Source organism: Phocoena sinus, chromosome 14 (assembly GCF_008692025.1).
Source record: "Phocoena sinus isolate mPhoSin1 chromosome 14, mPhoSin1.pri, whole genome shotgun sequence".
Lineage (NCBI taxonomy): Eukaryota > Metazoa > Chordata > Mammalia > Artiodactyla > Phocoenidae > Phocoena > Phocoena sinus.
In genome coordinates this window covers 10,776,154-10,789,768 of record NC_045776.1, presented here as the reverse complement: position 1 = coordinate 10,789,768, position 13,615 = coordinate 10,776,154, and the positions used below count along the sequence as shown (strand labels likewise).

At 39.1% G+C, this 13,615-nt stretch overlaps 1 protein-coding gene across 3 annotated transcripts in view; it reads left to right on the top strand.

Moving 5' to 3' along the window:
• Positions 1-13,615, top strand: part of CDH7 (cadherin 7) — a 122,592-nt gene that overhangs the window by 45,223 nt on the left and 63,754 nt on the right. For all 3 annotated transcript variants that reach the window (XM_032602689.1, XM_032602687.1, XM_032602688.1), the window contains one exon: positions 10,811-11,105. In XM_032602689.1, the coding sequence (XP_032458580.1) occupies positions 10,811-11,105 (295 nt within the window). The remainder of the gene's footprint in view (positions 1-10,810; positions 11,106-13,615) is intronic.

The window sequence follows — 13,615 nt, the reverse complement described above, 5'->3', positions numbered from 1 at the left end:
TAAAAGTTAAATATAGCGGTTGTTTAAAGTACCACATCCTATTTGGTGGATACGTAAGTTATACACTGTGTACTTTTCTCCATGTATCATTGGTAGTTAGAGGAGGGACAGTTCCCTTTTAAGTAAAATATATAAATAAATCAAAACACAGAGAAAATGTTATTCAATAATCTTATATAGAAGAAGTTATAAATACAAATGAATTAAAAGTGATTAACTATTATATTTTCAACCATGATATTATTGACATAAGCAGGTTTGTGTGTGAGGGGTATTATCTGTTCGACCAAAAATTTTCGATCTGGGATGCTGGTTGAAAATTTTGATTCCTGTTTCCAACTCAAAGAGATTCTGATTCAGTAGACTTAAGATAGAGCCCCAAAATTGGCATTTTTAACCAATGTCCCAGGTAATTCTGATGCAAGAGCCCTACATACTACAAAAAGTAATAAGTACATTAGCCAAACAGCAGGTTAACACCAGTGAACTATTCTGCAATCTTTTAAATTTTTTTAATTAAGCAGATTACAGAAGGTAGATTGTAAAATATATTTGTACTATGATGCCTCTTTTAATATATCACATGCAAAAATTATTCCGTATTATAAACTAGTGGATCCTGTGTGTTTCTCACTCTGACTATCCATAGAAAGGAATGTATTCCATCATTCAGTAAAGTTTCTTCCTGGACATCAAGTTCTGCCCTTCATTACTAGACTAATCCTACTAATTGCTAGTCTCCTTGTCTCAACTTAAATATCTTTTATTTAAAAAGCACTTCTCTGAACCCCTGAGGTTGGCTTGGTTTCCCTGTTATATGATTTCGTAGCCTTCTGTGGGTGCTTTTTTGTGGTCATCAGAACTGCAGTTGTTTGTTGAACCTGGTGCTCTGACAGTTTGCGCCTCCGTAGATGGTCTCATGACCATGGGGACTATTTAGTTCAATGCCTTAGGCTTGCCTCTGCCACCCTGTCCCTCTCTGTCTTCATCCATACACACCTGTACACCTGACCTGTAGGATATACTCCGTACTTATTTTGAATAGATGATTAACAGATGTTGAGTGTCTAGATGAAGACAGAAACAGGCCTGATTCAAACTTTATTTTACCAGGACAATCTAGTTTGGGCGCCAAGAGTAATGTCAGTTGTATCCCTGTAGTCCAGGTCATAGCTGAAGTGGTGCTTTCAACCTGGTACTTTTAATACCTGCCAAAGGGATACTTTTAACTTGTAACTTTAAAAAAGATGTCAGAAGGGATTAACTAGACAAACACTAAATACCCAGTGAAGAATATTTGAAACCAAGTTTACCAAATAGATATCACAGCTTACAAATACATGTACATAGTTACTGTGAATTTAGAGTTAACGGTCAGCCCTCAAGATCTGACCTGTAAGTGTAAGTGTTGAATGGCCTCGGCACTGTCTGTTCTCCTCTTGGATGAGCTCCTGTTCTCTGTTCCCCATCCTAGTCTGTGTCATCTGTGACGTTCTGTGTTTCTCCATATCTTTGTCCACACTGGTCCATCAGGCCACATTGGATGTATATTATCCTTGTATCAGAATTGATAAGTTAGGGTAGAATATTCTCTTCTTTTTTTATTTTTATTGGAGTATAGTTGCTTTACAGTGTTGTGTTAGTTTCTGCTGTACAGCACAGTGAATCAGTTATATATATATATATATATATATATATATATCTATCTCCAGTCTTTTTTAGATTCCCATCCCATTTAGACCACCACAGAGTACTGAATAGATCCCTGTGCTGTACAGTAGGTTCTCATTATTTATCCATTCAACATATAGTAGTGTATATATGTCATTCCCAATCTCCCAATTCGTCCCACCCTCCCTTCCCCCCTTGGTAACCATAAGTTTGTTTTCTACATCTGTGACTCTATTGCTGCTTTGCAAATAAGTTCATCTGTACCATTTTTCTAGATTCCACATATCAGTGATATTATACAATATTCGTCTTCCTCTTTCTGACTTACTTCACTCTGTATGACGATCTCTGAGTCCATCCATGTCACTGCAGATGGCATTATTTTGTTCCTTTTCATGGCTGAGTAATACTCCATTGTATATATGTACCACATCTTCTTTATCCATTCCTCTGTCTATGGACATTTAGGTTGCATCCATGTCCTGGATATTGTAAATAATGCTGCAATGAACATCAGCGTTCATGCAACCTTTCAAATTTTGGTTTTCTCCAGATACAGTATATACCCAGTAGTGGGATTGCTGGGTCGTATGGTAGTTCTATTTTTAGTTTTTTAAGGAACCTCCATACTGTTCTCCACAGTGGCTGTATCAATTTACATTCCCACCAACAATGCAAGAGGGTTCCCTTTTCTCCACACCCTCTTCAGCATTTATTGTTTGTAGATTTTTTTGATGGTGACCATTGTGACTGGTGTGAGGTGATACCTCATTGTAGTTTTGATTTGCATTTCTCTAATAATTAGTGATGTTGAACATCTTTTCATGTGTTTGTTGGCCATCTGTATGCCATCTTTAGAGAAATGTCTATTTAGATCTTCCATGCATTTTTTGATTGGGTTATTTGTTTTTTTTTGATGTTGAACTGTGTGAGCTATTTATATGTTTTGGAGATTAATCCGTTGTCAGTTGCTTTGTTTGCAAATAGAATATTCTCTTCTTAAATCAGATGAGTGTTGAAGTTTTCTCCCCCAGAAGTAGACTTCAAAATTATATTTCCATTGTTTTAACTGTTATTGTTTCTATTTTTGAACGCACAAGGCCATGCAGTGCAGAAGACTTCAGGAAATACTTTGCAACTACATGATGCTGTCATCCTCTGCGACATATATGTGAATGCCTTCTCCAGAATGCCATGTGCAAAACATCTGTGCCCATCTTAAGGATGGCCTCTTCAGAATGCCCTGTACCTCCATGGAGGCCAGTGTCTTCTAGTCTTCCCTGATATTAGGACAGGAAAAGAGTTTTAGACTGGTGACTGCCTACAGACATTCAAAAGAGCTTTTACGTAGGGTTTTCTCCACTGACCCAGTTCTTCTCAACTGATCTGTGGTGAAGGACCAAGTTTTATATTGTTGCTGTTTGTGTGCAAGCTTCTTGGTTTTTAAGAACTCAGGACATACTTCGTTTTGACCTCCTAATAATTTTGCTGCTGCATTAAAAATGAATTGCTTATATTAAAAAATTAAATCCCCCTTTTTCATTATTATTATTGGGCTCAAGAGACATTAAATTACTCTGTAAAATGACTATGAAAGTTGCTAAGCCCTTCTTCTCAGTTTCCATACTCACCTTGACTTAGACTGATAGCACCCAGTCCCGGGACTGCTCTTTCCATAGCAGTGCTCTGGCCTCCTGTGACATATATTTGCAGAAAAAGCAAATTTTTCTTCCTCCTGCGAAGAAAGCTGAAGCTTTCCAGGGGTTTGCTTTCTAACTGCTTCTGGTTTACGACTTGGCGTTTGGAAGGAAGTGAACGAGGCAGTAGCTGGGAGCCGTGAATCGGAGACACGATGTTCTCACGATTAAATTAGCCCACGGGGAGTTTTGATCAGTAAGAATTTGACTCCGCGCAGATTTTTTAAGTTGGCTGAAAGTTTTGGATGTGGCCTGGAGGCAGCAACCCGAGAGAGGACAAGAGGGGAGGACAAGTGCTGTGGAGCCTTCTTTAGGGAGTTGCACGTAGGTGTGTGGAATGGAAAATGCTTCTCTGAGCTCTTATCAGTCAGTCCCTGGTGAAAAAGACGTGGCTCTTCACGTGAAGCTCCGAGTAACCATGCCTTAGACAGAAATGTAGAACTTTTTCAAACAAAAGCAAGATTTCCCCCACTAAGGAAGGGCAGGTACTTTCATTGTACAGCTCTTTGTGGACTTACATATGGATAGAAAGTGACATTTTACAAAATACTTCCAAATGCATGACTTCATTTTATCCTCACTTCAGGGTTCAAGGCTAGGTGGACATTTAGGATGCTGATCTACAACCAGGGATAAACTGGGATTTAAGTGCGATCAAGGCAGCAGGATAAGCGGAGTGGAGATTCAGCAGCCATACTTCTGGTTGCTTTGCATGGACCTAGCATCTGTACCACTGCTACTCAGTATGTACTGAGACCCCAGAATGAGTGTTTATTGCCATTGAGTTAGCGTGAACTTTTCCTGAGGATAAAAATAATCATAGAAGTCCCTCCTTTTTAAAATTTACTATTGGTTAAAAAAAGAAAGAAATGAGATTTTCTTGGCAGTTTTAACCTTACCTAAGTACTTCCTGAATTGTTTCCCTTTCCTTTATTATTCTATGTGTATGTGTAATAATTAATACCTATACTTCTTAAACCACACATCTTCCTCAAAGATGCTTCACAAGTAAATTGTGTTCCATTACCCTGGACCACAATGATAATTATAAATTAGGAATACTTCAACCAGAAAAAAAAAGTTACTCATACACTTGTTTTCATCTGTAATATTTCTTCAACAGCTTGATAATTACATGGTATCCAGTGGCATGTGGAAAATATCTATTAAAAAGCATAATGAAAAAAGAAAACTTGCATGTAATGTGTATATTCAAGCAGTTTTATTTCTGCTAATTATTGTTTAAATCTGCCCTCTATACTTATAATTTTAACCTTGTACAAGTTTAGCAAAAGTAAAATGCGTGAGTTCTAACAATCTGTAATATATTTTTAAACTTAAAAAAAATCAAGAATCTATAATAAGTAAATCAGTGGTAAAAAATTTACCTTAGAAATCTTTTGCCTAATATTCAGTATAAATCATTCTCAGATGGATTAACATGGTGTTCAAAGGAACATATGCGTATTTTTTGTTCAGCCCTCATTACTCCGTTTCTGTACACAAATGTAGTAGTATAATAATGCATTTTGCATTTTTCTTATTCAAATGTTCGTTATAGAAAAATTGAATATAACACTAATTATTTCCATCATATATATTCAGTGAGGATCACAGAGGCTTTTGTGTAGTTTTATATTTTTAGTGTCAAGACTTTCATGATAAACGTTATCTCTGTCCCAATAGTTTCATCTTATGTCTGTATTCTTTTTTATATAACTATTTAAAAAAATTTTAACATCTTCATTGGAGTATAATTGCTTTACAAAGTACAGTCCTGACATTATAGTAAGTTATCTTTACGAATCACATCCTACTGCAATATCTCAAGTAGTTGTCACAATTGTTCAGTGAAGTCCAAGTACAGGCATTTCTATCTCCATTTTATAGAGGAGGGGGGGCTTCCCTGGTGGCGCAGTGGTTGAGAGTCCGCCTGCCGATGCAGGGGACACGGGTTCGTGCCCCGGTCCGGGAAGATCCCACATGCCGCGGAGGGGCTGGGCCGGTAAGCCATGGCCGCTGAGCCTGCGCGTCCGGAGTCTGTGCTCCGCAATGGGAGAGGCCACAACAGTGAGAGGCCCGTGTACCGCAAAAAATAAAATAAAATAAAATAAATAAATATAGAGGAGGGGAACTAGGAGAGTAAAGACAAGATCAGTAGTAAGATCAGATAACAAGCAGAGTTGAAGACGTTCATAGAGGGAAGAAAAGTTAGTCAATATATTGAATTGATTTTTTTTTTTTTTACCTCAGTCTTTGCTAAATTGAGGAATATTCTCCATTTTCAGACTTTTTAAGCAGATGGATCGCAAGTGCTAGATCAGGTAGTTCATATCAGGCCCTAGTTGATTAAATAAATGTAAGAAAATTGTCGAAACTGCAGTGCATTGGTCTGTTTTTAGTTTTGCTCTTTACAATCTTAAATGTAAAAAATAAATGGTGGATTAAAAAATCAAGGACATGAGATTCTGCCATCTGAGGACATCCAAGGGTCTATCAAACCCTCCTTAATCACCTGTGTGTGTGTGTGAAGTACTGTATAAGACCTAGGAAAACAGGAATAAGAAAGCATGTCTGTCTCTCCAGGGCTCTGTCTCTTGGGGAACACAAAGGTACCAATGCGCGTTACCCTGGGCATAGAAAACGAGGTATCTGAACTCCATCTTCGCGGTTCAGAGGATTGGGGAGGACAAACCAGAGATACAGGATGTTTTTTTGTTTAGTTTGTTTTCTTTTTACTTAGTGCTATTAAAACTTAAAAGGATAGAAATTGAACTAAAACAAGCACTCCTGTTTTACAGTGTGGATTAAAAATTTACTAAATTCACTGCAACAAATTTTTTATTCAGAATGTGGAATATGGTGATAAAAAGAACCCAGCTCTTAAGGAGTTTATACATTAAAGGTGGGATTGGGTAGGAAAACAACTAAACCAGATTTTCATTATAGAGCAGAATTAAAAGCATTTTGTCATAGAAATTCAAACAACATGCCATGTGGGAAAACTAGGATTGTTAAGGCTTCAGTAAGAGGGAACTTGGATTAAGTAGAGTTGGTTGTCAGTTGGTGGGTAAGATGATGGAGGATGTGTCTGGAAAAGATGGAGATGCTTGCTCTGCTCAGGCAGTGGTAACTAGACCCACGTGCCTGGGACACAGAGGGCCCTCTGGGATGTGGTAGGAAAGAGAGACTGGGGAGATGGCACACGGCCACATGGAGCCGAGTGCTTAGGATCTGGAGTTAAACCCAGAGCCCATGGGGAGCAATTATTTGATGAGGGGTGTGACACAATTCAGTGCATGTTTTAGAGAGATCATTTCTGACGTGCACTATAACAGCCTCGATGATGTGAGTTATTAAAAGTGGGAAAATAACTGGGGAGTTTTGTGATAGCCCAAGTGAAAGATTTGAAGATTCCAAGTTAGGGTGATTGTTCAGAGGGACTGGAGAATGGGTTGATATGTTAGAGGTCATGAGTGCGTATTCCTTCGAGCGGGGGATGATGGAGCCATAACAGATGACTAAACAGAATATACTTAGGTGTATGTGAAGTATGCTTTGCATCCTGGCCTGTGTAGGTTATAACTCAGTCCAACAGTTTCATGTTTCTTACATTGTTACCGTACACAGTGCTGGCATAGTGACATTGGATTCGCATAATACTTAGATCTCCTCCCTGCTTATTCCTTTGCCTTATCACGAGCTGGACTCAGCTAAGAGGGCTGTGCTCCTTACTGTTTGTGCTCATTTGCCAACAACAAAAAACAATTTATATATTTAATGTAAATATTTACTTTGGAGTCACAACAAATATTTCGAAAAGGATTTAGGGACACAGTACAAGTGAGTTTTGTCTGGTGATTAATCAAGATTTTGTTGTTATTGTTTAGATGAATTACAAGATCATGTTTACAAGGCTATTGGCAAGTGAAATAGACATAACAACATGAATTCTACTCTGCCCCAAATAGAGTGCAAATCGTTGTTTTTTATTGTGTTTTTCATTTATTATTGCTTATTTGCTAACTTACCATATTGTGGGACCGCAGAATTCTTTTTTCCTGGCCAGAGGTTTTCACTGTGGAGAGTCCTACTCTATTCCATAATCATCATTGATAAAGACTGTGCATGAGTGTGTGTGTGCATTTGGCGGGGGGTAAGGGTGGGGCTACATAGACACGTGTCTTAACTTAAGGCCATTCAGTCCTTCTACACTTGCAGCATTTTTCTTTTCTGAGCATGCTTTTTCAGCACAGAAGGATAGTAGTTTTTCCTAACAGCATGGGGTTTCACCCCACCTATTAAAGATAGTATCGTGGGTGTAGCCTCACAGATTCAGTGTCTGCATCGTCTGATAATTATGTACGCATCCATCTTAACATTCCAGAGTTGGTCCTCCGCTTTTCGACTAAAGATGCTTCCACTAACCTTGCAAGGACACCGAGTCGAGACTCATAGCAGTTTTATGCTCGTGAATTTTAGCAGTGGTTACAAGCCTAGTGATGGTCCCAGCTGAGAGAAGAGTGTCAGTGATGGGGAGGGTGGTATTTCAGAGCTCCTGCAATAGATGTGTGGGTGTGTCTGTGTAGGTTGGGGGCGGGCAGTTGATGGTGGTGGCAGTTAGAGGTAGAAGAGAAGAATTCTGATCCTTGAAGAAGTGGAAAAACAAGCAGTATGAACTTTTTTTTTTGGTACGCGGGCCTCTCACTGTTGCGGCCTCTCCCATTGCGGAGCACAGGCTCCGGACGCGCAGGCTCAGCGGCCATGGCTCACGGGCCCAGCAGCTCCGCGGCATGTGGGATCTTCCCGGACCGGGGCACAAACCTGTGTCCCCTGCATCGGCAGGCGGACTCTCAACCACTGCGCCACCAGGGGAGCCCAGTATGAACCTTTTTTACCTTTAAGTTCTTATGCTGTCAGTAATGGAGAACAACTAACGATACCGCATAACGTCAGATACGGCATCAGAGCTCAGGCTGGAGATCAGTGAGGATTTCATGTACATTCTGTATTGAAAGGAATGCATCCTCTCTCCCTTACCTGAATACCCCAGGAACACATGGTATCCCCACGCTGTGAAGCCAGCAGTCAGTTGATAGGAATTAGTTTAATGAATCATAAGGGCTGGTCCTATAAATGGGAGCCCCTAGTGATATTTAGAGAGATAGCAAACCTTTGATTAAAGACGCAGCCTGTGTATAACTTCTGTATGTTTGTGGTCATCAAGGGCGAGGAGGGGTTGGGAGAATGACTGTGAGAAGTGTGTGTAAGGGGGGACTACTTGAGCTATTAGCTGCTGAAAAGCAACTTACTTTCGCCTGTCATCTGCATTTGTCTCTGGACTCAGGTTTTTGCTCTGTGTTGTTGAGCGTGGTTTATTGCTTTTCTGTAACGTCAGGAGAGGTCCCTTCTGGTACATCACAAAACGTGTTGATGGAAACCCCTGGAAACACTGAGCGTCTTTGAGATTTGGGGAGTGATCAGGTGGGAGTGGTTGTCTGTACCCTTCTGCCCTGAGTTCTCCTTTGTGGCAACTTTAATGTCCTCACCTCACAGGTCACAGCTTCTCCCCCAGAGGCAGGATCCCCATTGTAAGGAGTGGAGGATGCGCTTTCCACCAGCCTAATGGTTTTCATTCTTCTAGCTCTGCCATGGAGAGCTGGCAGCATGACCAGCAAAGTACTTTGTCTGCCTCAGTTTCCTCATCTGTTAAAGGGATAATAAAGTCAGTCAGTGTGAGCGTGGAATGAGTTACTATGTAGAGAACATTAGCAGTAGTTCCTGACACACAGGAGTGCTCAGTAATTCAAACTATAGTAATTCTTAGCTTGCTTCGTCTTAAATTAGAGGGAGCTATGTATGTAATAGTCACCCTGAGAATGACTTAAGAAAATTAAATAATTCATCACATTTCAAGAATACGACTTCTCCGTATGCTGGATAACCATGCTGCAGTGTTCCACACTGAACAAAGCTAAAGTAAAACTTGTGCCAGAAATTAATTTTTTGGTATCATTTCGTCCTAACCGAAAACTACAGAAACTAAAGGATAAATCAGGTATTTTAAGTATTCTGAAGCCGAGTATAAACATAGCTGTTACAGCGCGATGGAAGAATCACTTACAGGAGTTCGTGGTACAGAAGCAGTATCCTCAACAGCTAAGGATGGAAATGGACTGGGCGTCCACTTGCCTAAGTTTCCCATATCTTATATTTTTTGAACCTTGTCTTTCAAAGAATGCAAACGTAGTTCTGCAGGGCAGTGAACAGCCTTGTTATTTGGTAAATTGGGTTCTTGCGTTTGTATTAATTGCAGTCCAGAATCACAGCGGTTATAGAGGATGAAAGATGGTTGAAATTACAGATTGAGCACTATATTTCTCAGGTTATGAAGTTCAGGGAAATATGTAATTATTTCTGAGTTTCCTCAGGTTCCTCTGTTCAACATAATGTTCTGACATACAGAAGGGACAGTTCCAGATATGAAATGCAAATCAGTAGGGGCTGCCCCTGAGCCGTAGCCGGGGTTAATCATGCAGATCTAATGCTGTTCTTGGTATTTCAAGAAAGGTTTTCGTTGAAGTCTTAGGAACATATTGATTTAAAATTCCTACTTCAGAGAGCAGTGTAATTTTTCTTTTACAGCTTCAAATTTTAAAATATAGAACAGGATTTGGAGATCAATTTAGTGACTGGACATCCATCCATCCTTAATAATCCTGAAAAGTTGTGGGAGTTGGGAGGGAAGGGCACCCTTAAAGGATGTGGCGATTTCTAAGCAGATTAAAGAATATATTAGGGGCTCCCCTGGTGGCGCAGTGGTTGAGAGTCCGCCTGCTGATGCAGGGGACACAGGTTTATGCCCCGGTCTGGGAAGATCCCACATGCCGTGGAGCGGGTAGGCCCGTGAGCCACGGCCGCTAAGCCTGTGCGTCCGGAGCCTGTGCTCCGCAACGGGAGAGGCCACAACAGTAAGAGGCCCGTGTACCGCAAAAAAAAAAAAAAAAAAAAAAAAAAAAAAAAAGAATATATTAGATCTAAAGTTACAAATGTTCTATAGCAAGTCCCTTTGCTTGGAATACGATCAAATGAACCAATTATGCATGGTTACTGAATGTCTGCTCTGGTCAAAGAAGATGGCTAAAACTGGCAAGGACAGACCAAATCAAAAATAACACTACAACGAGTTCCTAACTTTGGGAATGGTATAAAATTCCTTTGGAAATGAGACTGTTTACAGGAAGAAATGAAATTTCTTGCTCACAAGTGCAAGCTAACACATTCTAATAGCCGTTTCCGTTGTGCACAAAATGCGTCAGCTTATCTTTCCAAGAACAGTAAAATTTCATATGCTCCTGCCTGACATAAGAATTATTTTGACATATCTCCATATCGCTGACTCGCTTGTAAGTTAATCTCATCTCACATGAATTTTTCACCAGCTTCACTCTGATGTTGATAAAGGAGATGGTTCCATCAAATACATCTTGTCAGGCGAAGGGGCAAGTTCCATTTTCATTATTGATGAGAACACGGGGGATATTCATGCCACCAAGAGGCTTGACCGCGAGGAGCAGGCCTACTACACCCTCCGCGCCCAGGCGCTGGACCGGCTAACCAACAAGCCCGTGGAGCCCGAGTCGGAGTTCGTCATCAAGATTCAGGACATCAATGACAACGAACCTAAATTCCTGGACGGCCCGTACACTGCCGGAGTTCCCGAAATGTCTCCTGTGGGTAAGTAAAGAGCAAGTTGGTCTTGTACCATCTGATTTTAGGAGGTTTGTATTTAAAATTAAATCACCGTAAATACTGGGGAAGAAACCACATTAGCATTTGTGTAGACATTGCCATTTAGTGTGAGGGGAATGTTTGAGATGTGTTAGTAGCCAGTATCCAAATTCTATTTTTTGACACATTATTTTATTTATACGGAAAATTAGGAAATTCTTCCTTTTACACACCTGTCTCAGTGTCTTCAAGAAATTACATAGGTCTTACAATCCCTTTTCAATTTAATATTTAAAATTAAAAAATGATTCAAATTATGCCTAAGAAGTTTTAAAAAAAAACACAATAAAATTATCAAACCAAAAAAAAAAAATCATTCTAGGCACAGCCCTGTGATGATCTATTACTTTTCTTTTCCTTTCTCCCCATGTTAAAATAAGAATTCACTATGCTAAGCATCTCTCTGGGGGCCAGGGTATCAGGCAAGGCCGGCAGTGCAGTGTAGCTAGGCTAATATTAGAATCAGCTGGTCTATTTCCTTATAGAGTATGCTTGAACCTGTAAATGTCCATCCACCTGCCACCACTAATCTTTTTGTGATTTTTCCAGAAATTTAAATGCATGAAAATTTATACTGAATTTATAATGATGGTAAAGTGATACTCAGTGTGAGATATATAAAAGAATAATGAAGGCTGTTTTACTCAAAGGCCTTTTGACGTTGCTCCATTACTGGAAAAATGGAAAGTAAATTACCTTTAGCATATACTGTATTTCAAATACTATTAAACTGTCTTTTAAATTCCACTGATTTAGGTACCTTTGGAATAGTTTTCAGCCAGTATGTAATTTAGGTATGGATGATCTTACCAAAAAAAAAAAAAAAAAAAAAAAAAAAATGATGGGGCTGGAATAGAGACCAGTTGATTTATATCTTTTATTTCCTGTTGTTTATAGTATTGAAGGGGGAAGTTTATTTAAAATAATAATCGAACTTGTATTTTAACACGTATTTCAACTCAAGTCTTTGATTTGTTTTACTTGATTGATTGATCGTTTTACTTTAAATAAAAGTCATTGTGTTCATTCCAGCTTTCGATCCACACATCTGCCATGCAGAGGAGTGGAATTGCAAAGATGTGTATTACATGTGCCCAATTTAGTGACCCTAAATTTCTGTTCCAGTCAGCTTGGAGAGGGAACATTATTTTGGGACCATGGCTCAAGCTGCTAAAGAAATACGAACTGAAAATAAGCCAGAGGAATCGATGCTTGCGGACAGGAAAAGTTCTGAACTTCAGTGGCAGCATCTCACTATAATTATCTTCCGTGTAAATATTTCTTTGACCAAACGGGCTTATTCACACTTCTCAATACTGTCCACTCCTTCAGAGTGCTTCCTGCTGCTCTTGTTTAATGACAAAAACAACAACGATGATGACACCAGCAGCAACAAGATTTGGGAGGTTTTAGAGAAAAGAGAAGGCACGTTGTCCTCTCCACAGTAGTAATGTTTAGAAAAACAGGAGGTTTTGAGGTGTGTTGAAGCAATTCAGTTCAATGCCGTAATTCTCCTGGGCATTTTGGGCATTCTTCGTGGGCTTGCTAAGGTTTTCCTTTCCTGTGTAGAACCCAGCAGTGCAAATTGGATTACTGTGAGCTTTTTGTTCTAGAGGCTGAATAATGCACTGTAGTTTTGGTTCCAGTGGTACCACTCTGATATCAAACAGCGTGATTATTATGTGCATGTGTAAGTTATTTTAGTTATTTGATTCCAACAGGTTCAGAACTTTTTAGAAAATGATTTCTCAGTGTCTTCAGGATTTACTTGACACTAATTGAGGTCACTTGGTTAATATCAAAATTTGAGCTAAGAACAATAATTGTCTACATAAAATGTATCCTATGGACTTATAGTGACAGCTTATCAAAGTGTTTAATTCTAACCAAATAGTTATAATAGCCACTGAATAGTATGGTATATACAACACAAGTTTTCAGTATTTATTATTTAGGCCTACTTTCTTTTCATTGAGAACTAACTAAGATTTGAAACACACTCATAAGTCCCTGGGATCTCTTATTATTTGTTGCCAGAAGAGCATAGATAAGTGTGACGATACAAGTGTGTGTGTGTGTACGTGCATGTGTGTTTGTATATGTCTGTGTGCCTGTGTGTGTGTATAAATTATTTAACGAACACTTCAGAAAAAATTATTCACAACAAAATTTACTGAAGTATAGTTTTCATTATTTTGTTTGTTTCAAGGTGTTTTCTTTTCCAGTGAAGTAGGAAATCGGTACTTAACCGTATCACGAGAATAAATATTGCTGTAACGATGGTGCTGTAAAGATGTTCTCTATTTCCTTATAGAGGAGCATCAAAGTCGTTGATTCTAACATTTTAAAATAGTCAAAATCTAATTGTTAAAAAGATTTTTAAATATACATCATTCACTGTTTGGTCCTACCAAGCATCCATAGAGCACAGTCTCCTAAGTCTATCAAATAAAAAA